This window comes from Pleurodeles waltl, chromosome 7, assembly GCF_031143425.1.
Source record: "Pleurodeles waltl isolate 20211129_DDA chromosome 7, aPleWal1.hap1.20221129, whole genome shotgun sequence".
Classification (NCBI taxonomy): domain Eukaryota; kingdom Metazoa; phylum Chordata; class Amphibia; order Caudata; family Salamandridae; genus Pleurodeles; species Pleurodeles waltl.
In genome coordinates, this window is record NC_090446.1 from 1,062,516,380 (window position 1) to 1,062,541,054 (window position 24,675).

Below are 24,675 nucleotides of genomic sequence, written 5' to 3' on the forward strand. Positions count from 1 at the left end.
CCGGGCTTGAGGTTGTTTACTAGTACGGTTGACAAGAACCACCTTTCCTCTGTTTTCACTGCAGTTTTCTAAATCACTCCCAAGATTGCAGGGGTTAACAAGGAGGCAGTGGAGGAAGGTGGAGCCTCAAAGGGGCACACTGGGTCGCAGCAGAAGGGCGGTATACTTTGATGATCCTCTTTGGTTCCAAGGTGGTAATTTTACCATCCGATCTGTGATAAGAGTGCATTGGTCAGCGTACAATACCCCTCCCGGTGTAGCCTTATTAGAGTCACTGCATTGACCCTGCCTGACTTTTCGATAGTGAGCCATCAATCTTGGGCTTGTGCTGCTGGGGCATCCATTTGGCTTTAAATGCCTATACCACCCATAGGGCTGCATCCATTACCTGATTTGGGTCTATGATGCGGCTTTCTCCCTAATGCAAATTACACTGTATCATGGGGTCACCACAGTGTAGATGTGCTGTTATTTTGCACACGGTCAAGGTGTTCAGGTGGACGTTTTTCAGATAAAGACATCAAGCTTCAGATTCCTCACCTTTTGAATATTCCCCAGGCTTCATACTGTATCTGGAAACGTTTTAGCAATGTATCCGCCTACCGGAATGTGACTCCTTCTGGATCCGCATTGAAGTCATTCTGAAAATAACATGCAGGGCCTATATAGGTGTCACTCCCACACGCTGATGTCAACTCCTTTCTTTCGGCACCTCTAGACAAGAATCTGGAAAAAAAATGTATCTCGGAAACTGCATTTTTGAGAATTTCTTCCAAATTTCTACAGTGTGTAAAGGATGGCATCCCTTAAGACAACAAGTTTCAAACCCTGTAAGGACTCTCGCAAGCAGATGTCTGTGACCGACCCCCTCCAGATTTGCCTTTGGTGTCTGGGGTTGAGCCACGACTTCAAGACCTGTCTCGACTCTGTGTTGATGAACCTGAAGGTCACCAGGGACTGTGAGGCAAAACTTTGTTGCTGAGCACAAGAAGACGCAGTGTCTGGGCCTCTCCAAGTCCTTCTCCAAGTCAAGTGCTCTATCCTGGTCTGCTGTTCCCGGAGTCGGAAAAGACACTCTAGAGGTTGGTCTTCATCACCCTCTGAGTCCTCAGGGAAGGACAAAAACCATAAGAAGTCGAAGTGGAGTTCCACTCCTTCTTGCCATCCCCATTCACCTGATGAAGCATGTGGTCAATGCCATATGTCCCTGTACCGCGTCCAAAGTCGTCTGACATCAGTGCCAAATCTACAGCTGATTCTGGCACAACCCGAGTTTCTGGAGCCTTCAACCATGCTGCACAGCTTTGATCTGGATCTTCTGATCCCTACCGACTCCCTCTAGGAAGCCTTCTGGCCCTATAGAGCAGAGACGCCTTCCACCTGGATTACTGCTGACCGGTTCAATCTCGATGCAAGCCGGGTCCTCTGAGAAACTTCTGCCTTTGGCTCAAGTACTGATGGCACCCACTACCGCCAGATCCAGGTATGTCGATGCTGTGGTCCGAACAGGTGGCCCCTCTTGTCCTCTCTGACATTGACTTGACATAGGTCTGACTTTGACCAATGTCCGTAGCAAATCGGACCGAGCTTTCTACAAACGCCTTACCTCAAGGCAGATAACATTCATTGTATTCCCTCTTTGGTACATACTGTGATAATGACTATCACCAGGGTGATGAGTTCACTCAGCCCTATTTCGATGATACTTTATATGAGACTTGCAGGAGGCTAGTGGGCTGGATACTTCCCCGGACACTGCCCACTTCTTGCCTCCTGCCCCAGCCACTCAAGAATCTGCCTCTTAAACCATGGTCATGCGTAAGGCAACCAAGGTCCTCCATCTATAATTTCCCACTATGGAGGTCAAAAAGAATGTCCTGACTTATGACCTGCAGCCTGGCCAGACTGCTTCTGAGCCTCTTCTCCCCTTCAATGAGGCCTACATGGATACCCTTCCCAAGGCCTGGGCTAAACCCTGCACCAATGTCCAATTTACTGGCAAGTTGCCAGATGCTACTGCCGTGCCCCATGTGACCTGATCTGATCTCTCTCTGCACTTCTTGCCAGAGTGTGTTATGGTGCAAGCTTCCAGTAGCTGGACCAACCTTAACAATTTCTCTACCACTCCCCCTACTAAGGAAAGTTAAGAGTGACGACTTATGGAAAACCCTTGTTCTCCTTCCCCAGTTTGGCTCTACGGTCAGTCAATGCCTCATATTTACTGGGCTGTCATACTCGAGCCTTTTGGGACTTTGTAGCGCAAGTCCTACCCAATGTTCTGGGATCCCTTAACACTGTTCTCTCACAGGCCATCTAGGATGCGTCCAAGTTCAGTTTGTGGTGGCTTGAACACCACCATCTCCGTTAGGTGGGCGATAGGCACTAATGTAGCCATTCGCCTCCCTGCATGGCTATGATCCATTGGGTACATCCACTCCTCCCTAATGGACATTCAGTTCGATGAGACTCGCTTGTTCAGGGACAAGTCTGACTCAGTCCTTGAACATTTTAAAGAGAATAGAGCTACTGCTTGCTCTGAGGGCCTTTCCACCCAGCCTCACCAGCGACACTTCCAATGTTTCTTTTGTGGCTTCGGCCGAGGCAGTCTCTGTTGACAGTCAATCCCAACCCAACAGAGAACCCAGCAGTTTTGTAGGAGAGGCTGCGGTGCCCACTTAATACGTGGAAAAGGTCATCATGCCGCTCAGTCCACTAACTCCATGCACCCCTACCTGCCAAACCCTTTAAGTGTCTCCTTACAAGGTCCCCACCACCCAGTGAGAGGCAGATCATGTTGGGAGAGGTGGGTCCTCCAGATTGTACGCCTTACCCATCCATTGATCCCCGCCCCACAGCTTACATAGGATTAGCTTTCCATTTTGAAGCAGGAAGTGCAATCCCTTTTGGCCAGAGGGGCTATCAGGAGGGTGTCTGCGGCAGAAGTAGGATGTGGTTGCTACTGTGATGCCCAAGAAGGACAGTGGCCTTTGACCCAAGCTAGATCTGCGCCTTTTCAATCTCTTCCTCCGAAAGAAGAAATTCAGAATGCTCACTCTGGCATAGGTCTTGTCTGCCCTCGACCTTGGCGACTGGATTGGGGTGTTGGATCTGCAGGACCCTATTACCGTTGTATTACTGTCTTACTGGCCCAATGACGAATACTGGAATTCGTGGTTGGAGCTGTGCTCCTCTTTGGTCTCACCAGCGGCCCACAGGTTTTCACAAAATTTATGGCGTTTGTGGTAGCACACCTTTGGAGGTCAGGGGTGTCAGTCTTCTCTTACCTCGATGATTGCCTGTTGAAGGTGGGCTCACCCCATGCAGTTATGAACGACCTCCAGACTACGGCGAACCTCCTACCGCCTTTGGGTGTTCACTGCCACCATGCCAAAGTCCCACCGGACTCCTTCAGAGAAGCTCTTTCATCTGAGCCATTCTGGACATCGTTCACTTTCTGGCATTTCTCCCAGGAAACAGAGTTCAGGCCATCCAGGTTATGATCCTGATATTTGAGCCTCAGGCTTGGATTTCAGTAAGTTTGACTCCGAGGCTGCTGGGACTGATGGCATCATGCTGGTCGTGCACGCCAGGTGGCATATGCGGCTTCAGAAGTCCCAGTGGGCCCAACATCAGGGGGACATCTCGGACCATGTCCAGATTTTGGAGGAAAATATCTGGAGTGGTGGCTACTGGACCTCGATTAAGTCAGTGGAAGACCCCGTTCCTTTCCCTACCCAGAACTGACATTGGTGACTGATGCATTGCTTCTGCTTTGGGCGGAGATCAGAGGCCATATCAACCCTCTGGAGCTGTGGGCCATCAGTTTGACGCCGAAAGCCCTCCTGCCATCTATCAAGGGGAGGCTGGTATAGGTACTCACGAACAGCACCACTGCCATGTGGTACTACAACAAGCAAGGTGGGCTGGGGTCATGAAGCGTTTAACAGAATGCGTATTGGCATCCACTTAGCTGTAAAACGAAAGGTGGTGAACTGTATCATTTTTATGTCAAGTGATGGTCCTGATTTTTAGAAAAGAATAAAAGAGGAACTCATTGTCCGATGATGTTTGAATATTGGTCATACTCCTAATTGAAACTACCTCTGTTACGCTCTTCTGGTCGAAGCTGTGATAATTAAAAGTCCTGAAATTTTTAATAGAATTCTATTGGGACAATAACGTGGAAGGATAGGTCCCCTTACGGAACTTTGATACATATTTGGGGTTTGTTTGTTTTTAATGTATGTGGAACAATATGTTTTTGTCCTGAGGCAGGTGGTAATCATCTGTGGAATTCACCAAAAGGTGTCGATTCTCTCGATTGTACCGAATCTGTACAAACCCTGATATAGCAGATTATCATTTCTATTGTATATCATGTGTAATGAATGAACGGATCAGCATTTTCAAACTCGACATTGACGTTCTGTCTATTTTGTGTTTCTGTTTTTTTGTTTCATTATTTGATTTTTCATTTTCATGTTTCATTAAGTTTATTGAACACCGTATTTTGGGTTGGTTTTTAATCATGTCCTGTGAATGGAAATGTTTTTAAAGGGATAAGGGTGATATTATTATTATATTTCTTATTGTCACAAACATTTTTGTAAACTATAACTGACAGTGGTATTTGTGAACGCACCAATAAAGCTTGGTTCGTACTTGTCATAAAGTCATGGTACTGCATTCACTGAAAAACATTTTTTGTGTGTGATATGTGTCTGAATGGTGATTGCTCTAACTTAAGCTATAGATGAATGTGGGTTGTTAATTTCCCAAGGAGAGATTTAATTTAATTGGTCATGGGACCTATGCCAGAAAGCCTTGGGCCTCTGGAAGGGGTTGGATCACCAAGGAGTTTTCCTGATGGTGAACCGTCTGGCAGGATCATTGAATGCTAGGGTGGATGAGCTCAACTGCAGTTGCCTAATGGATCATGAATTGCATCTATTTCTGGCGGTTGTGCGAGATCTCTTCTGTGAAGGGAGAGAACCTTGGTTCGATCTGTATTATTTTATTCTGTCCTTCGCCCTGCAAAGCCTCACTCTAGGCACAGTTAAAGATTATCTTTCGGCCCTCTCAGCCTTCTTACAGTTCCCTGATCAGCCCTCTTTATTTAAATCGCCTGTTGTGATGCATATTTTTAAAGGGTTGCAGCATATGTTTCCCCTGTGTCCGTTTGTGATGCCCCAATTGGACCTCAATTTTGTCCTTGTGTATCCAACGTGTACTCCATTTGAGTCAGTTCACGGATGTTCTTTATGGCTTCTCAGCATCAAAACTGTGTTCCTAGTTGCAAAGAAGCAGCCTCTGGAAGCACTGTGGGCCAATTCCACCAGGGCCAAAGCTGCTGCCAGTGGGTTAGCACACAAAGTCCCTATCCTGGACATCCGCCATCCGATAAGGCTTAGTGAATGTATGGATAGATGCCCACGTGCATCTATCCATACATTCACTAAGCCTTATCGTCTGGATAGTTAAGTCTGCTGAGAAGGGCACTTTCTTTGAGTCTATCTAAAGTCCTCCTTCTCTTAGGTATTGCTCTGATATCCATTCAGAATGTGAGGAATCTGCATCTAGAAATCAGAAGTACAAGTTACTTGCCTTTGGCAAAGCTCTTTCTGGTAGAACTCAATCTAGCTGCAGATTTCTGAAAAATCCTCCTATCCTACCTGTTCTGTCTTTGGACTCTGCCCTTAATAAGATCTCAGGTCTATGAATCTGCACACTGTCTACCAATTTACCGTGAGGGCTCCATGTCTGGAGGCACAGTCTCAAAAGCAAATTACATCATCGTGGAGGGTTGTTCTCTACATAGACCCTGCACATCATTTCCAAAGCAGAACGATGTCAGTGTGGAGCTGCAAGGTGCCACTTTCCTGTACCCAAAGGCATTGCTGAAAAGTTTTCAGATCTAGTCTGATGCCTGATGAATGCTCAGAAGATGAGGAATCTGTTGCTAGATAGTCTCGATCAGAAAGATTGTTACAGAAGGTAAGTGATCTGTTCTTATTTCCCAGGGAAGGGAGCCCCATGAATGTGTGCTCCACCTCCTTTCAGTCAATCGTATCCCCAGGAAACTGCAGCCATGGAGTCCATGCTCCCTGCTACGTTTAGCAGCCCTTCATGGGCCTGGGACCCGTAGTTCAGGGTCCTTGGAACCACAGACCCAAGGCTCCTGGACTGCTAAGTTAAGGGCCATACCTCCAATGCAGAAACTAGGCACCTATGGTTACTCCCTTTATGGATGAGTAACCTCCCCGAATGAAAGTTATGCTGGCTGTGACGGTATTTACGGTGTTCACTTATTTGTCTTTTTTCCATGTTTCACTAAGAGAGTGACATTTAATTCTGAAAATATTTCTAATATCTATCATATTGTAACTGGAATTCACTCACCAGGTTTTGGAGGTGCACGCTAATCCACTTGAAATAAATCTCTTTGTGGACGTTTTGTGTTCTCTGGCTTGTTCCTGTTTGATTTCATTTCATTCTGACATCCTCTAATATTCTCATTCACAGGAGAGGATGACTCTGTAAGATTAGTGCTGCTCTGTCTGGAGAATCACAGGAGTTAACGAACATTATCATTTACTTTGAGGTCCACTCCTCATCAAGCAGTGATTCTACAGAGGAAGGAAGGGTGGTTCATTAAAACACATTTGTGGCATGCCGAACCTAGGACACCTCTCATGATAAGCCTGAGAGAGGCCCTGGTTCGCTCTCAAAATGTGAGTACTGCTGGGGCTATCTGTGGAGCGGCTTCTATGAGACTACCTCTATATAAATTGTGGCTTTTGGCCTTTTCTACAGTTTGTTTGACTCCTATTATGTTATCATGTGACACAAAACATAAGACCTATGTGCCGTTCAGGACCTAGAGCCATTGAGGTTAATCCATGATACATACGACTTAATAATGGCCTACATATTTAATTTTAAGCAAGTATGTTTGTCTCTTTAGAATGCTCATGTAATTAACAAGTTTGCAGTGGGGGCGTCTTTAAAACATTTTTACAATTTAATTTTTTGTAGAGTTTGTGAACTTGGTAACCCACAACTACTTTGATGGACAGATTCCCCAGGAAGAAAAGTTTGAAAATACTGCCCGTGTCGATGGAAACCTTCAGGGAGATTCAGATACACATTCTCGTACATCTTTGAGTTCTAAGTATGATGATACGGACGACGATCTTTTGGACTCAGACTGGGAAACCAGACCTGTTGCTGAACTGGAAGACGACTCTAAATATGAGAGAGAAGACTGGGATAAAGAGCTATGCGACGCTTGCCCTTATGGTAGGAATTCAAATGGCTTTCATCATGACTATAATTTAATCAGTGCTACGTATGTTAGGCGGGATTTTCTGCATAAAGTTTTAACTGGTAGTGCAGAGTAGTCCATGTATCTTTAGAAAGCCGGGGAATGGTTTAAGTTTGGCTTTGTGGTTTCTCTAGCAGGATGAAAAATGTGTATGTATTGTGACGGCACATGATGTATTCAGTTAATTAATCAGTTGGCTTCCTGTTGTGTCAGATATAAGGAACAGAAGTGAACATCAACTTTTATGGATCACATCTTTTTATTGTAATTTAAGTAACTTCAGCTGGTTAGATCCACTGGCTGCAGAAGGCAAAACAGCCATATTTAATCATCCAGCCCCAATTGTCATCCTCCTTTAGGTCTTTTGTTCACCATCAATGGTGTAGAGTACAACATGGAGATGCTGAAGGGGATTTCCCATCACTACACTGCAAAGTGTCACTAAATTCAGGTGTATGCTAATAAATCCCCTTCAGGAGTTGCTATTCACCTTTTGCTTTCCTGAGAATGGAACCCTTGTTTGTTTTGCAGAGTTCTCTATTTTAATCTAGCAACAGACAGTGAACTGTACTTCATACCCAGCACGTCTCACAGCCTTTATAGCCACATTTTCTGTTCAGACAAACTGGTCTTTCCACACAATGCTGATGGCTTGCTTCACTGATGGTCACAGGTCAGAAGTGTGATGTGGTGTGCAATAATATATCTGTGCACAGTTAACAATAAAATAAATCAATATTTTAGAATTTTGAACTCTGGTTAATTATTTGCTTTTATATCTATCTTCCCCAGGAGAGTGTAGAGCATGTGTATTGTGTTTGACAGCCCAGGACTACATAGCAGGGTAATCTAAGTATTGCATCGGCGAAAATCCCATCCAACACATCTAGGACTCCTTCCCAATGTGACTTTGGTTTCGGACAGTTCCACCATAGGTGTACTAGCATGCCTACTTCCTCACATCTATATCTGCACTGTCCTGAATACTGTGAATCCCATGCATGCGATTTAACCTGGGTGGTACACCAGCAGGTAGCAACATTCACTATAGCTTCCCTTATTTGCTATGTCCATAGCAGTAATGTAGCACAGTCCCTCTGTTCTGTTTCCCACTTCTCCTTTGTAAATGTTCAGCCTAATTCCTGCTTCCATCTTCTCTGTCCCAGTGTCATCTCTCCTCCTGTCACCCTCATAAGGAATCTAAATCTCTAAAACAAAATGCCTATCCTCCCCTTAAGTAACAATCATTTTTTCAACCTGTATCAAGAGCTGGCTAGAGTATGGTTTGATTAAATGATGTAGGACCCCATGCCTACACCTGGAAATAGTGATAGCATTCCACCTCTGCAAGTCCATAGCCTTTCCTGAATGGTTAAAATGTCTTAATTCCATTCCTGTCAAAAAGTTGTCATTTCTTTCACAACCTTTGACTTAACAAACTTCTCATTATCCCGGTTTTGCTGCTGGAGTAAAGTCAGGCTTGTCTAGCACTGCGGTGATCAGGGACTGGAATGAAAAGAGATGCATGTTACTGGTTAGGAATGTAATCCTCATGGTCCGTTTTTCCTTTCCCTCCATGGACCACTCCAAATTTGTGTGCCTGCAATTATTTGCTCTAGCCAGCCTTGTTTTATTTCAGAGTTATCTATAGAGATCTGTAGATTGTGCAGTAATTGCACATGGAGCTGGAAGAAGGAGTGTTTCAAAGGTATAAACAATTTTGGTAGTATTGTCATCTTGATAGCCGCCTCTTTCATAAGGATAAATTGTAGAGGGTTCTGCCTTGTCTTGACCCTCTATAGATAGCCATTGATAATGACAAGCTCTCATTCACCCCAACTGGGGATTTTGGATTTTCCTACCTACTAAAGTCCCAGCTGCAGAACTTGGGGCCAAAACCAAACATCTGTAGTGTTCCAATCAAGAATCCCCAATGTATGCAATCAAATGCATTCTTTCTAACCAGCAATAATATCAGAGTATTCTTTCGTGATAGCTCCATATTATCTGTGGTATGTTTGATTTGCTTAGTGTTGTCCCCACTGTCCCTCCTGACAAATCCTACCCTCGTCTTTCAACTGCTACATGTGCTGGCGGATCAACCCCTTACTTCCCAATTTAACAAATAACCGGTATTTAATTGCACCCAACTGAGTTTAACTTCTCTCCTTCTTTATATCCCTACCAGAACGTTTAACCTTTTGAATCATGGCCAGCAGTCAGACACTTAGTTAATATCCTCATTTCTTCTTGACTGTGTCATGTCCCTACACATGGGCCCACGCGTCCCGTTAGTAATCCCCATGAACTAATGCCTATCCATACTAACTCCTCTTGATATTACCCTCAGCCTCTAATCAAGCTCGCCGACGCCTGTGTCAACTCCAGGTTCTTCATAGGTGGCCATTCGCATCTAAGTCTCTTTGAGTATCTTCAGCACTTGTCATTGTAGATCTCGGAATCCTATGTCTCGGACCCACTGTAGATCTCGGACCCCTATGTCTGACTGAGCGACCCTTGACCCTGATCTCAGGCAGGTCGCTCCCCTCGCCGCAACAGCACCACCTGCTGCGGCCGCCTTCTCTGCTAGCTGCTGCTGCCCGACGTGGGTTCGAGGCCCTCCTCCACCCGCAGGCTACCACCTGCGCCTCATCCCTGGTGGCCAGTGGTAGGTCCTAGGTTACATTGGTACAGTATCTTTTTTGTTGGTTTCGTTTCGTTTCATTGTTTTTCTTGTGCCTTGTTCTTCTGCCTCACTCTCCCGCTTACCACTGCTGCGTCCATGAGGTCCTGCCCCCCTGCTCGCCCATTTGCCGCCCGCTCCCGCCTCCCAGCTGCCCCTCCCACCTCCCTCTATATGACTGCTGCTGCGCGGTGAAAGGAGCGACCCTTGACCCTGCTCTCAGGCAGGTCGCTCCTCGACTCCACACTCTCCATGACCAAGCAAGTGAACGCCGTCTCCTCCTCCTGCTTCAACATCCTCCGCATGCTCCACAAGATCTACAGGTGGATCCCCACAGAAACAAGAACAGTCACCCAGGCCCTCATCAGCAGCACACTTGACTACGGAAACACCCTCTACGCAGGAGCCCCGGCCAAACTCCTCAAACGACTGCAACGTATACAAAACGCCTCTGCACGCCTGATCCTTGATGCACCCTGCCACAGCCACATCACGCCCCACCTGAAACCCATATTGGCTCCCCATCAACAAAAGGATATCCTTCAAGCTCTTCACCCACGCACACAAGGCACTCCACTACACTGGCCCACCCTCCCTCAACCGACCACTCACCTTCTACACCTCACACCGCCAGCCGACATCGCCCTCGCCACAGTCCCTTGCATCTGAAGAACGACCAACGGAGGCAGATCCTTCTTCCACCTCACCGCCAAGACCTGGAACACTCTCCCACTGCTTCTACGACAGTCCAAGGACCTGCTGACATTCAGGAGACTTCTCAAAACCTGACTGTTCGAGCAGTAGCATCACCCCTCCTCCCCTCAGCGCCTTGAGACCCTAATGGGTGTATAGCACGCTCTACAAGTGAACTGAGTGATTGAACTGATTGACTGTGACCTTCTTTTTTTTTTTCTCAGACTTTGAGACCCCTTCCTGCAGTTGGGAGTGGTGGGGGCGGGGTGTCTTGTTCTCTGATCCTGCATCTAAGCTTCTTCCTTTAGCCCCCCCAATATGCTTCAGTTCTTTGCAAAGTCTTAGTTGGTGTGTTTGTGCCTCCCCTTAGAAAAAATACTGTTAAATGGATGGCCTCGGCACCAATTGCTTTCACTTTCAGCCTAAAGTTGTGCACTCTTGTCAGGATGTCCAGCAGCCTTCTCACTTGTGTGGCCATTACTGATTTGTGCTTTATATTAATGCTCTTCTTCAGGAAGCAGTTGGTGGAACAGCCAATGCACGTATTACTCAGTGTCCTTCCCCTTTGCTCCCTAGGGCACTCTTCTAATCTGCACAAGATTGTGTCAGGATTGATTTTTCCGAGTCCTTAATATGTTCCTGCAAAGCCACATTTTGGTCTTTGACGCTCTTGTCTAAGGAATCCCTCTTCTTCCACCAATGAATCACACGTCCTTCAGTGTTGCCACCCAGCTTCACAGGGCAGTCAGGGCACACTTTAGACCTCTTGTTTGCCTTTGGTGGTATTTTCTCTGAGGGTGAAGTCATCACTACCCAGTCCCCCTTCCTGAATCATGTCCACTTTAAATTATCTTGTCAATAGTACTTCATCATCTGTCTAGATCGGTATGGGGGGGTCCAAGTATTGATCATTTGAGGGCTTGGCTTTGTCTTCAGTTTTTCTATCCATTACCTTGTTCTTAGTTGCAATTAACACCCTTAGTGTGACATGAATGAATGAATGGATGTGGATCCTGTGCTCACTGTGCCATAGAACTCAAGCTACATCCTCCTGATAAGGCCCAAACAGACAGAAATCAGTCTTGGGTTTTTAGTGGTCCCTTCTGGGTAGTCTTGCCTAGCAGTTCAGACTGGAGTGTTCCCTTGAAGAACAGGGTCAGTACTGATTTATATAAGGAGGGATTCAGTCTACAGTGGCACCACCTGAGAGGAGTCTGCGGTGGCCCTTTGACTTTTAGTCCTGCTGACTCATCCTGGGCCCAGAAGGGTGCTTATGACGTATTGGAGACCTCAAGTGACTTGGGATCCTTTTGCCAGCCAGCCTCCAAGGAGCAACCCCCTTATCTGTTGCCCACAAACCTTAGACATGAGTGCTGAAGCACCTGTAGCCGGTGTGTCCGCCTCTCTTAGGGGAGTGGAGGTAACTGATGCGAGCTGTAGCCCTGACAGCGGCATGCAAGGAGGACTTGCATTTGTGAAGACTTGGCTGATTTACAGTTTAGCGAGGAGGGTACTCATGTGCTGTTGCAATGGAGTAAGCTCTCTGCGAAATTCTTGGTCTGCTGCCCGCTTTAGAGGTGGGTGGACGGTCAGGTTTGCTTTATGCCAACAGAGTAAAATGTACTTTATCTGCAAAAACCTTCCTAAAACAGCCATGGGGTGGTCGGGCTGTTGGAAGTAAGCCATCCTGACCATCCACCCGATATAGGGTGGGTGGTTGGATGGCTTTTTTAAATTATTTTTTTTATTTTTTTTAACTGTCCATCACCACCAGGTATATTCTGGCAGTGAGAGATAGTTTTACCTAACCTCAATGCATGGGAAAAAGCTTGCATGGTGTTGGGAGTCATTCGTTTTTTAAAGATGTTTTTAAAATCCTGCTGTACAAGTTTGATTTTGTACAAAAAACAAAAAAAAAAATACATTTGGAAATGTTTGATGGCTGACTGTTTGACACAGTTGTCTGTCAAATTGTTCCTATATTGACAGGAAACACCGTGACAGTATATAGAGATGTCCATGGAACTAGCACACATCTCTGTATTTGGCAGCGGAGTGAAGGCAGGATCCGGACTACACTACATATATTTTACCTTGGGATGGAGGAAGATCAAGGGTGGGCACAGAGGACCGTGAACCCTATAGACAGTGGTGCTCTCCCTTTGGTTATTCTTAACTGCATTTTGTAGTGTTTAGTATCTCGTTATCTAATGAATTAAAATACAATATTTTACTAAAAGACACACACATAGTTTGAAAGTTATTGTGCTGCTGGTTGAGTGCTCAGCTTGATGCAAATGACATCAGCCTTGATGATTGAGTCCCAGTAGCCCCTACAGCCCCACCTTGCCCTGCTGTCCCCTGAATGGGCTCTTCCCTTACTCTGTTATGTGGACAAAAATTCAGAGGAATGCTGGAGTGTACACTTATGTTGGCGATTAACAATAACCTTAGCCTCAATTGATGATAATAGTACACAAAATTATCCACATATTAGTTTGGTTATGCACATTTTCATGGCGGTTGTAGCAGGGACGAAGAAGGTGGTCAGTTTTCGGAACTGCCGCTTCCAAACATTGTATTTCCCATTTAAACTTCTAAGGGGTCAGTAATGTTGCAAAAAAGCTGGATTGGTGTTTACTTGAAAGTGGACTTGAAGGCAGTTCTTGAGTTTCTGAATTGGGTTAGTTTGCAGTGGTTTAAAAAACTGAAAAGAAAAATGTACAGATCTTGTTTGTTTGGTTCATGAAAAAAACATGAAATGTAAATCTTAAATCTTTTTAATGACTTTTTTATTGAAATTTCCAAAACAAGAGTATGAGAAACCCCTACACGACCCCTCCCCACCCCCATCCCGACCAGGCACCTGGTATATTTTAATGTTAAATCTTGATGAGATTTTTTTTGTTTAAGCTGAATTTTTGTTTTTATTTAAGAAATCAAATAGAGAAAACCAAACCATGCGTTCCGTCAGGAAAAGCATTACAACAGGCTAAACAGTACATGATAATAAATCAATCACTCTAGTCCATGGTGTGTCCACCACCGACCCCAGATCTTCTTGTGCTTATGGGGGAATCTTCTTGCAGCATACGCTTCAAGTTTTAGCTCATCAGTTAATTTCCTTACGCTATGCTAGTCTCATAGGCAGGTTGTCTGCTCTCCAGGCTCAGGCCAATCATTAAGAAATACCAGTTCAGGTGCCGAGTAATAGTAATGCACATTAGCTGCAGCCATACCACCATCGTAAGAAAATGAGTACATTTGCCTAAGGCTATATGTAGCATATTACCCACTCAAAGGATGGACCTTTCTGCGTCCCGACGGTTTGTGAACTATTTTGATGGGATCATACTTGGAAGGTTTTGGAGAGTACATAGGAATTTAGGCAAAATCTTAAAAAGGGCATGCGAGTCCACTTTTTTTTTTTTTATCCGAACTTCCGGGGGCATTAGGTTCAGAGAACATGCCAGGTCCGGTAGCATAGAGATGTGAATTCACAAATATTGAAAGCTTGACCCGCGTATAGTTCTGCCAACTTCCCATCTCAGCTTCATTGGTGATCGAGTAAAATGGGGATTTGGACCAGTTAACTAGAAGTCTCAACACCTGTCTATAGAAGTTGAGCATCTGAAAGAGCCTGGGTCCTTTCGTCTTGGGCCAAGATAAAAAGAGAAGAACATTTTCTGTGATAAGGCAATGTGGGGTTCCGGCCCATCTCCCCTTCCCAGTCCTCAGACCTGTGCATAACATGTGACCCACGTCACCAGCGGCTCTATTGCAAAGATCAGAGGGGAGAGGGGGCACCATTTCCTGGTGCCTTGCTGGATCCGGAAATCCTGAGAAAAGCACTCCATTCATGCAAACCTAAGCCTTGAGATAGGCATACACTACCAGTGACATACAGTAGCTAAGTATTTCACTACCTACCCACAGTTGAAGGTCAATTTGATTTTTTCATCTTTTTGCTTTTGGTTCTCTGATGTCCTCCTGGATATATTATTGATATTTTGGACTTTGAATTTTGGTTTTTGCCTGTGATACCCTATCCGATTGAGAATGGGTATCTACTGTGTGTCATTCTTTGTGCCTACTGAATCCCTCACTAAGGCTGACCTAAGGAGGCTTTGCAGAAAATGGGGACTTCCTATGCCAAGGAGATCTACTAAGATGGAACTGCTAGACACCTACATAACCTGGGGGGAAGAAAGATGGGCAGAGGAAGAGGCAGCAAAAAACCAAATGACTAAGTACTCCTCAGATGAGGAGGAGGACTGCTCAGATGAGGAGGAAAACTACTCAGATGAGGAAAGAGAACCAGTGAAAAATGAATGGCTTCTAGAGGCAGAGCGGTCGCTAGAGAAGCTAGATGACTTTATTGAAAGGGCTGAGGCAGCAAGAGCCTTAGCCCTGGAAAAAGAAAGGATTGCAGCTCAGGAGCTGAGCTGTGAAGAGCTGAAACTGGATGCCGGAAGGGCTGAGTCCAGTTCAGATGGTGGCAGCAAAAATCTTGCATCCAGTACCGCTGAAGAAGGGCACAAGCCCAGAGATGTGGTGCCCAACTTGAAGAAGGGAGTTGACACACCCCAGGCGGTTCAAGATTATGAGGTAGTTCCCGTTATGCACAGGGTCCCTCAGAAGGATTGGGGAACTGGCACAGGGAGTCATATTCCTACTGGGGGGAGGGACACTTTACTGGCTCTAGAAGAGAGTGACAGGGAAAAGGGTAGAGTGTGGAGACATCCCAGAAGAGTATGGGTTGCGTGTCAGGGACAGTCAGATACTGTCTCACCAGTTTCAGGAGGGTGATGTAGAGTGCTTTTTCAAGGCTGAGTCACTGGATGGTTGGGTGAAGGGTACTGTGGTTAATACATGTAAAGGGCAGAGTGATGTAATTGCGGAAGAGCATATGTCTGGTCCTTATTTTCCAGAGCTACGCCAACACCAGTGGAGTGTGAGTTCTCTGACCCCAGGGAGCTTACAATGGAGGCAGACTTTTGTGTGGATACCAGAGAGTCTGAAGAGGCATTTGGGGGTGCTCCTCAAGGGAGTTGTCTAGGTGTTTCCCAACCAAGTGAGATGGGAGAGGATTGTAGTGTCCCAGGTAGGTCCCAGGTCCTAGAGGGTTCCATAAGGGAAGCCTAGCCTGTACCGTAGGGCCACCTGTTGAGGGAGGCCCGCAGTGTCAGAAGAACTTGGGGGGGAGGGGGGTGGACTGTAGCCAGCATCCCACCAGTTCTGGTGTCTGGCAGTACCACTCCTAGTGAGGGGGTGCAGAAGTCCAGACAGAGGGTTGAGAGGGGGTTGCGGACCCCAGTGGAGGTCCTTGAGAGTCTGGTCAGCTCTGAGAGCAGAGCCCCCCAGGAATGACCCAGGTGAAACCGTTTCTGGTTTGGGGGAGATCCAGACTCTGCCAGATGGGCAGAGGTCAGGAGACCTGCGCCAACCAGACTCTTGTGTGGCCCTTGGGGACAGTGTGTCCCTTGTGGGGGGTGAGTGTGCCCCCCCCCCAGGAAGTCCTGGCATGCCAGGCAATGGTTCAACCTCAGGGTGGTGAATCTGGGTTGGATGACCAGGTTCAGGGGTTAAACTCTGACCTGGTGGGGGGTAGGTGTGCCCCCCAGAAAGTCCTGGTGTGCCAGGCAATTGTTCAACCTCAGGGTGGTAACTCTGGGTTGGATGGCCAGGTTCAGAGGTTAAACTGTGACGTGGTGGGGGGTAGGTGTGCCCCCCAGAAAGTCCTGGTTTGCCAGGCAGTGATCCAGTCTGAGGGTACAGACCCTGGGCTGGAAGAACAGGTTCAGGGTGTCCCCCCGGACCTGGAGGGAGGGGCTACTGATAACAGTGCCCCTACCATGTTGTCTTCTGAGGAGGCCACTCCTAGTTGGAGGGTGCTGGACCCCAGAAGGGAGGGTAGGGGGAGGGAAGCCTCACCCCGGGCCCTAGTCCAACCTGAAGGTACAGACCCCAGGTTGGAGGGCCAGTTGCAGGTTAACAGCCCTGCGCTGGTGGAGGAATGGTACAGGGCGACTTCGATAAGCACCCTGACCATGGTGGACTCTGGGGGTACCGCTCCAGGAGGGAGGGTACAGAGCCCCAGAGGGGAGGACCAGGTTCAGGCTGTCATCCCTGACCTGGTGGAAGGGAGAGTGGTTAAAGGGTGCCCAGCACCTGGGGCTACCGCCCCCCACTCTCCACAGCCACAGTGGTGGGATAGCTTTGAGAGGCCTGGCTCTCATCCCTGACAGCTGTCAGTAACCACTGTGGCTTGCTGTCCGGGTGGACAGTTATCCCTGGGGAGGGGACAAGTCTCATGCCCCGGGGGTAGAGTGGGCAACACCACTGTGTTGGTCCTGATGGTACTATCACCATCTCCTGGGATACGTCTGTGAGCAAAGTAAGGTTAGGTGCTGCACAGATGGTATCCGCAGGTAAGGAGAAGGGTTCCCCATGGGTTGGCTTAGTGGGCCCTGAGAGTGTGGACAGAGGGATCCAATTGGAGTCAGGAAGGTGAAGAAATGGAGCATGCCCCTGCTGTTGTGGGCCTGGGTCCTTGTTCTGTCGCCTCAAACAGGGAAGTACATCAGGATAGTGATTGTTCTCCCCTGGCTTTAGGCTGGTGTGGGGGTCATGTTGGACCTGGCTTTTTGACAGGGTCATCCCCAAACTTTTTGCCTCCTTCCTCCTATTTTTTCTGACCTGTTGTTGTTGGCGTTTGAACTCTGGGCACTTTACCACTGCTAACCAGCTCTATAGTGCATATGCTCTCTGTGTAAATTGTACTGTTGATTGGTTTATCCATGATTGGCTATTTGATTTACTTGTAAGACCCTAGTAGAGTGCACTATATGTGCCTAGGGCCTGTAGATTAAATGCTACTAGTGGGCCTGCAGCACTGGTTGTGCCACCCACTTCAGTAGCCCCTTAACCTTGTCTCAAGCCTGCCATTGCAAGGCCTGTGTGGGCAGTTTCACTGCCACTTCGACTTGGCATTTAAAAGTACTTGCCAAGCCTAAAACTCCCCTTTTTTTACATAGGTCACCCCTAATGTGTGCCCTAGGTAGCCCCTGTGGGTAAAAGGCAGGACATGTACCTGTATAGTTTATATGTCCAGGTAGTGTAAAGCTCCTAAATTCGTTTTTAAACTACTGTGAGGCCTGCTCCCTTCATAGGCTAACATTGGGGCTGCCCTCATACATTGTTGAAGTGACAGCTGCTGATCTGAAAGGAGCAGGAAGGTCATATTTAGTATGGCCAGAATGGTAATACAAAATCCTGCTGACTGGTGAAGTCTGATTTAATATTACTATTCTAGAAATGCCACTTTTAGAAAGTGAGCATTTCTTTGCACTTAAATCTTTCTGTGCCTTACAATCCACGTCTGGCTAGGTTTAGTTGACAGCTCCTTGTGCATTCACTCAGACACACCCCAAACACAGGGTACTCAGCCTCACTTGCATACATCTGAATTTTGAATGGGTCTTCCTGGGCTGGGCGGGTGGAGGGCCTGCTCTCACACAAAGGACTGCCACACCCCCTACTGGGACCCTGGCAGACAGGATTGAACTGAAAGGGGACCTAGTGCACTTCTTAGCCACTCTTTGAAGTCACCCCCACTTCAAAGGCACAATTTAGTATAATACAGGGCCTCTGCCCTACCTCATCAGACACTTGCTGGAGAAGATACCTGAAACAGAAACTACATCCTGCCAAGAACTGCCTGGCTGCTCAAAGGACTCACCTGTCTGCTTTCTCCAAAGGACTGCTGCCTTGCTGTTGGCCTGCTGCCTTGCTGAACTCTTGTCTGGCTGTAAAAGTGCTCTCCAAACGCTTGGATAGAGCTTGCCTCCTTTTCCCTGAAGTCTCAGGACCAAAACACTTCTCTTTTTCATTTGGACTCTTCGTGCGCTGAAAATTCCGACTCACAGATTGCTCCGCGGTGAGAAAATCGCCACACACCGACGCTGCTCGATGCGACGCCTATGGGGCGGCCGGAACTTTGACGCACAGCCTTGCATGGACAACGCTGCCCAACTTCCAGAGGGGAAATCGACACAACGCCTGCCATGAGAAAGAAAATTCCACGCACAGCCTCGCGGAACGACGCGCATCCGGAAAACAAGCCGAAGAGTCCACGCACAGACCCTGGGACATCTGGTAATCCTGCGAACCATAGAAGGAGACGGTCCGCGTGCCGGAAAACGATGCACGTCTTCCCCGAGTGAAAAATAACGACACAAGTCTGTGTATGAAGGGGCGCAACTGACGCACACACCATTTTTCCTCCTTTAGAACAACGCACGTCTCCCTGCGTGAAAAATAACGACCCAAGTCCGTTTGTGAAAGGGCGTAACCGACGCACACACCATTTTTCCACGCATCTCCTCTTCTGCGGCCCTCTGCGGAGATTTTCCCACTCCAAACCAGGTACTTTGTGCTTGAAAGAGACTTTGTTTGCTTTTTAAAGACTTAAGACACTTCAGATCACTTTTCAGTGATATCGCTACAATTTCACATTGCACATTTTTGGGGGATTTTCTTTTTGTTTCTTAGAGGTGGGGAGCGAACCCTTAGGCAAGGGTTGCTAACCTTGAGGGTGGGGGGAGAATTTATTTTAGGCCTTTTCTGCCCCCCTGGGGGCAGATCGGCGTATTGTTATTAGGCCGATCTGCCCCCAGGTGTGGCAGAAACCTCTAGGAGCCAGGGATTAAAAAAAAAAATAATAATAATTTTTATTTGTTTTGTTTTTTAGAAGTGGGGAGCGACCCCTTAGTCAAGGGTCGCTCCCCTGGGGGGGGGGGGGGGCGATTTTTGTTAGGCCAATCTGCCCTCATGGGGTCAGAAACCACTTAGGCACCAGAGATTGGTGTGTGTGTGTATGCGTGTGTTTTCTTTAGGGGGGCAGCCCCTTGGGTAAGGGTCACTCCCCATGGGGGCACGTTACTGTTGGCCATATCTGTCCCCCATTGGAGGGCAGATGGGCCTATTTTTGGAAGAAAGCCCACCAGGGGCTATGGATTTTTTTTCCAAAAATAAGAGGGTGGGGGTATGGCCATATCCCACCCCAAATAAATGGGGCCAAAGATGTTCTGCCCAACAATGGGCCAATGGGGCAATTACCCCTGATCCACACCCCGGGGGCAGAAAGTCTACTAGATGCCAGGGAATTTTAAAAAGAACAAAGAATATTGCGGTGGTGGCTACCAGTATGGGCCTGGTTACGCCCCCACCTCAACTGAAGGGGGTAACAGTGTTTCAGCTCTCCCTCGCACTCTAAAACATCTTATCCCACAGCAAGCAAGAAGACATTTGATTATTTGGGGTTTTAGTTTTACATGTGAGCCATGAGAGCTTGGCTTACTCTCAAAATCGTCCCACTTGGAATGGTGAGGGCTGCATTTTATGGACTTTGGGACGCTGCCATGTAGAAAAATCCACAAGACCTAGACACATCTGAAAATAAAACATCTGGGTGATTCCAGAGTGGTGTGTTTCACATGCACCCCGCACCATTTTTGTACCCACAATCCCCTGCAAACCTCCAACTTTGCTGGAAATCACACATTTTCCCCACGTTTTTGTGATTGAACCTTCCGGAATCTGCAGGAATCCACAAAATTCCTACCACTCAGCATTGTCTCATCCATACCGATAAACATTCTGCTGCACTTGTCAGCCTAAAAATTTTTTTTTTTGCAAACTGCCCTTTTGGCCCCCCTTTGGTTCCCCCTCAATATCGTCATGTTTTTGGCTCTTCTCTTTCACAAGCACTTGACCCACCTACACAAATGAGGTATCATTTTTACCGGGAGACTGAGGGGAACATTGGTGGTATGAAATGTGTCTGTGTGGTGATCCCACACCGAAATGTGGGAACTTTTTTTATTTATTTTTTTAAGCTAAATTTGAGGTTTGCTGAGGATTCTGGGTAAGAAAACATTGGGGGATCCATGCAAGTCACACCTCACTGGACTCCCTTGGGTGTCTAGTTTTCAGAAATGTCTGGGTTTGGTAGGTTTCCCTAGAAGGCGGCTGACCCCAGGACCAAAAACGCAGGTGCCCCCTGCAAAAACAGGTAGTTTTGTATTTGATGATTTTCATGTGTCCACGTTGTGTTTTGGGCCATTTCCTTTTGCGGGCGGTAGGCTTACCTGCACAAGTGAGGTACCATTTTTATCGGGAGACTTGGGGGAATGCTGGGTGGAAGGAAAATTGTGGCTCCTCTCAGATTCCAGAACTGTCACCGAAATGAGAGGAAAAAGTGTTTTTTTTTTTGGCCAAATTTTGAGGTTTGCAAAGGATTCTGGGTAAGAGAACCTGGTCAGAACCCCACAAGTCACCCCATCTTGGATTCCCCTAGGTGTCTAGTTTTCAAAAATGCGCTGGTTTGCTAGGTTTCCCCAGGTGCCGGCTGAGCTAGAGGCCAAAATCCACAGGTAGGCACTTTGTAAAAAAACACCTGTTTTCTGTGAAAAAATGTGATGTGTCCACGTTGTGTTTTGGACCATTTCCTTTCGTGGGCGCTAGGCCTACCCACACAAGTGAGGTACCATTTTTATCGGGAGACGTGGGGGAACACAGAATAGCAAAACAAGTGGTATTGCCCCTTGTCTTTCTCTACATTTCTTCCTTCCAAATGTAAGGCAGTGTGTAAAAATGACGTCTATTTGAGAAAGGCCCTGTAATTCACATGCTAGTATGGGCACCCCAGAATTCAGAGATGTGCAAATAACCACTGCTTCTCAACACCTTATCTTGCGGCCATTTTGGAAATAGAAAGGTTTTCTTGATACCTATTTTTCACTTTTTAAATTTCAGCAAATTGCTGTATACCCGGTATAGAATAAAAACCCATTGCAAGGTGCAGCTCATTTATTGGCTCTGGGTATCTAGGGTTGTTGATGAACCTACAAGCCCTATATATCCCGCAACCAGAGGAGTCCAGCTGACGTAAAGGTATATTGCTTTAAAAAATCTGACATTGGAGGAAAAAGTTACAGAGTAAAACGTGGAGAAAAATGGCTGTTTTTTTTCACCTCAATTTCAATATTTGTTTTATTTCAGCTGTTATTTTCTGTAGGAAACACTTGTAGGATCTACACAAATGACCCCTTGCTGAATTCCGAATTTTGTCTACTTGTCAGAAATGTTTAGGTGTCTGGGATCCAGCATTGGTTTCTCACCCATTTTGGTCTCTAACTGGAAGGAAGCTGAAAGCACAAGAAATAGTAAAAATGGGGTATGTCCCAGTAAAATGTCAAACTTGTTTTGAAAAATGGGGTTTTCCAATTCAAGTCTGCCTGTTCCTGAAAGCTGGAAAGATGGTGATCTTTCCACCGCAAACTCTTTGTTGATGACATTTTCAGGGGAAAAACCACGAGCCGGCTTCTGCAACCCTTTTTTTCCCATTTATTTGAAAAAAACAAAATTTGCACTGTATTTTGGCTAATTTCTTGGTCTCCTTTAGGGGAACCCACAAAGTCTGGGTACCTCTAGAATCCCTAGGATGTTGGAAAAAAGGACGCAAATTTGGCGTGGGTAGCTTATGTGAACAAAAAGTTATGAGGGCCTAAGCGCCAACTGCCCCAAATAGCCAAAAAACGGTTTGGCACAGGAGGGGAAAAGGCCTGGCAGCAAAGGGGTTAAGGGAGCCCCAACTGCTTGAGAACGTGGTATTTTTTTTTTGTTTTCTCTCCCAGTGTGGTTACATCTGGTCACGTTTGAGAAATCCTTTTGCACTTCAAATTATCGTAATGTTTCTTGCAGGAAGTATGGTTTCTTAGCACACACAAGCCTTAAGTGTGATTTCACACTATAAGACTACATTTGTTTGTATGTGTGTTGTCTGTTATATATTTTTTTTTTTTCAAGGGGTTCCACGCACCTTTTAGTATTCCTTTCAAAAAATTATCTCACCTTGAAATATACTTACTGAGTTGATTCGGGTCCTCTTGTGGTCCTGGTGAAATGCCCAGACCCTTCTGACAATTGTGGGCATGAAACATGTTGACCCTACTGAACATAATCAGGGGTCCATTACTACGCCTGTTGTGGTTCAGCCCTGTTCTTATCCTTGACATGGTCCGTCACCAGGAATAAAACCCATTAAGGAAGTGCCTATAGTCTGGTGTAACAATCACTTTACCTAATCTACCTTCTACCCTCACACCTAAAAATCAGGACTATAACCTAAGCATTGGCCTATACCAAGCTAGGGAAAATATCTCCAACAAAGAGCCCCAGGTTTTGGGAACCCATTGGATATTGCAGCACTCACCCAGTGAGGAGCTAGCCCGATGATAAAGGATATTAACTGTTGTCCATTTACATCTCTTCGCAATTCTCTCGTAACATCTTCGTAAACTTTTAGACAATTTATCACACATAATTTGCAATTCTCTGAAAGCCGGATAGCTAATACATTTAGAATTAGATGTCGTACGTTTAGAGATGCGAAAAGATACACCCGTAGGGGTAAAAACTCTACCTGTAATGTCAAAGGCTTTGACAACAGAAACTCTTCTGCACAAAACTAAACAAGGTAACATGGTTAATTTTGCAGACAACTGCTTTCTTAAAAGACCTTCATTGGCCGGCCAAGCCACCAAGAATCTTAATATAACGTTGACATCCCAGAGAGATGAATATTTTGGGAGAGGAGGACGAAGCATAGAAACGCCACGCAAAAGCTTACAAATCAACGGGTGCTCACCCACAGGTTTACCCTCAATGTGAAGATGTTTAGCTGAAATGGCAGATCTAAAATTATTTACTGTCCTGTATGCTAGTCCCTGCGCAGCAACATGAGACAATAAATTAGCTATCATTTGCACTGAGGGTCCCCAAAGGATCCACACTCCTTTGACCGCACCAATCCAACCATCTCCTCCAAGCGGAGACATATTGTTTATGCGTACTAGGTGCCAAGGATTGGGAAAGGAAGAATTTAGTGTCTTCTGAAAATTCAGGACCTTGAGCGGGTCCCCCGATATCCTCCATGCCATGTGTACCAACTGTTCTCCAGAATCAGAGGGTGCGGATTCCCCATGGGATCCATCAATAGGTCCCACGAAGGGAGGATTTGAACTGGGGCAGCACAAGATAAGGTCAGTGCCACTGGAAACCAAGACTGGGCCTTCCAGCACGCGGTTACCAGAATCAATTCTGCTCTCTGACGAAGTACTTGCGAGATAACTCAGTGGATCATGGAAAACAAGGGAAACCCGAAATGTACGTCCCCCGTCCAGTTCTGGAGAAAAGCATCTGAGCTGAGGGCATTGGGATCCGGTCTCCAACTGAAGAAGAGCGGAAGAATAGAATTCAGTCGGGAGGCAAACAGATCTATCTTGCACGGACCCCAGAGATGATTCAAGAATTGAAATATCCTGGGGTGAAGACGCCAATCTCTGGCATCTCTCAGGTGTCTGGAATTCCAGTCTGCTACTGTATTCACCTTCACCGGAATATATTCCGCAGATAAAGAAATCTGTTGTGCTAGACAAAAATGCCAGAAGTTCTTGGCAATCTCTGCCAGCATCCTGGACCGGGTTCCCCCAGTTTGTTGATGTATCGAACTGCTCAAATATTGTCCATTTTTCGGAGAATACAGCATTTTGTTTTGGATAGGGACAACGTCTTCACTGCAAACGAACCCACCAGAAGTTCTAAGCAGTTGATATGCATCTGAAGTTCCTCCGGTAACCAACAACCCACTCCGTCTCTATCTGGCCACACCTGGCACCCCAGCCCATCTGCTGGCATCTGATTCTATAATCCCTTCCTGTTTTGCTTTCCTTATCTTATGACCGAGCTGACAAACCTTCTCTGGAATGCACTACTTAGTTTAAAGAAGACATTTATTATTATTATTACTTCACCACAATGTTCCTGAGAGACGAGATTAGTAGGTTGGAAGCACACGTTTAAAAGTAGTCACAGCAATGAAAGCAAGATATATCAAAGTACTTCTCAATTT

At 46.4% G+C, this 24,675-nt stretch overlaps 1 protein-coding gene across 2 annotated transcripts in view; it reads left to right on the forward strand.

The window, feature by feature from the left end:
- COPRS (coordinator of PRMT5 and differentiation stimulator) overlaps positions 1 to 24,675 on the forward strand; it is a 449,578-nt gene that overhangs the window by 223,556 nt on the left and 201,347 nt on the right. For both annotated transcript variants that reach the window (XM_069199998.1, XM_069199999.1), the window contains exon 3: positions 7,036 to 7,299. In XM_069199998.1, coding sequence (XP_069056099.1) covers positions 7,036 to 7,299 — 264 coding nt within the window. The remainder of the gene's footprint in view (positions 1 to 7,035; positions 7,300 to 24,675) is intronic.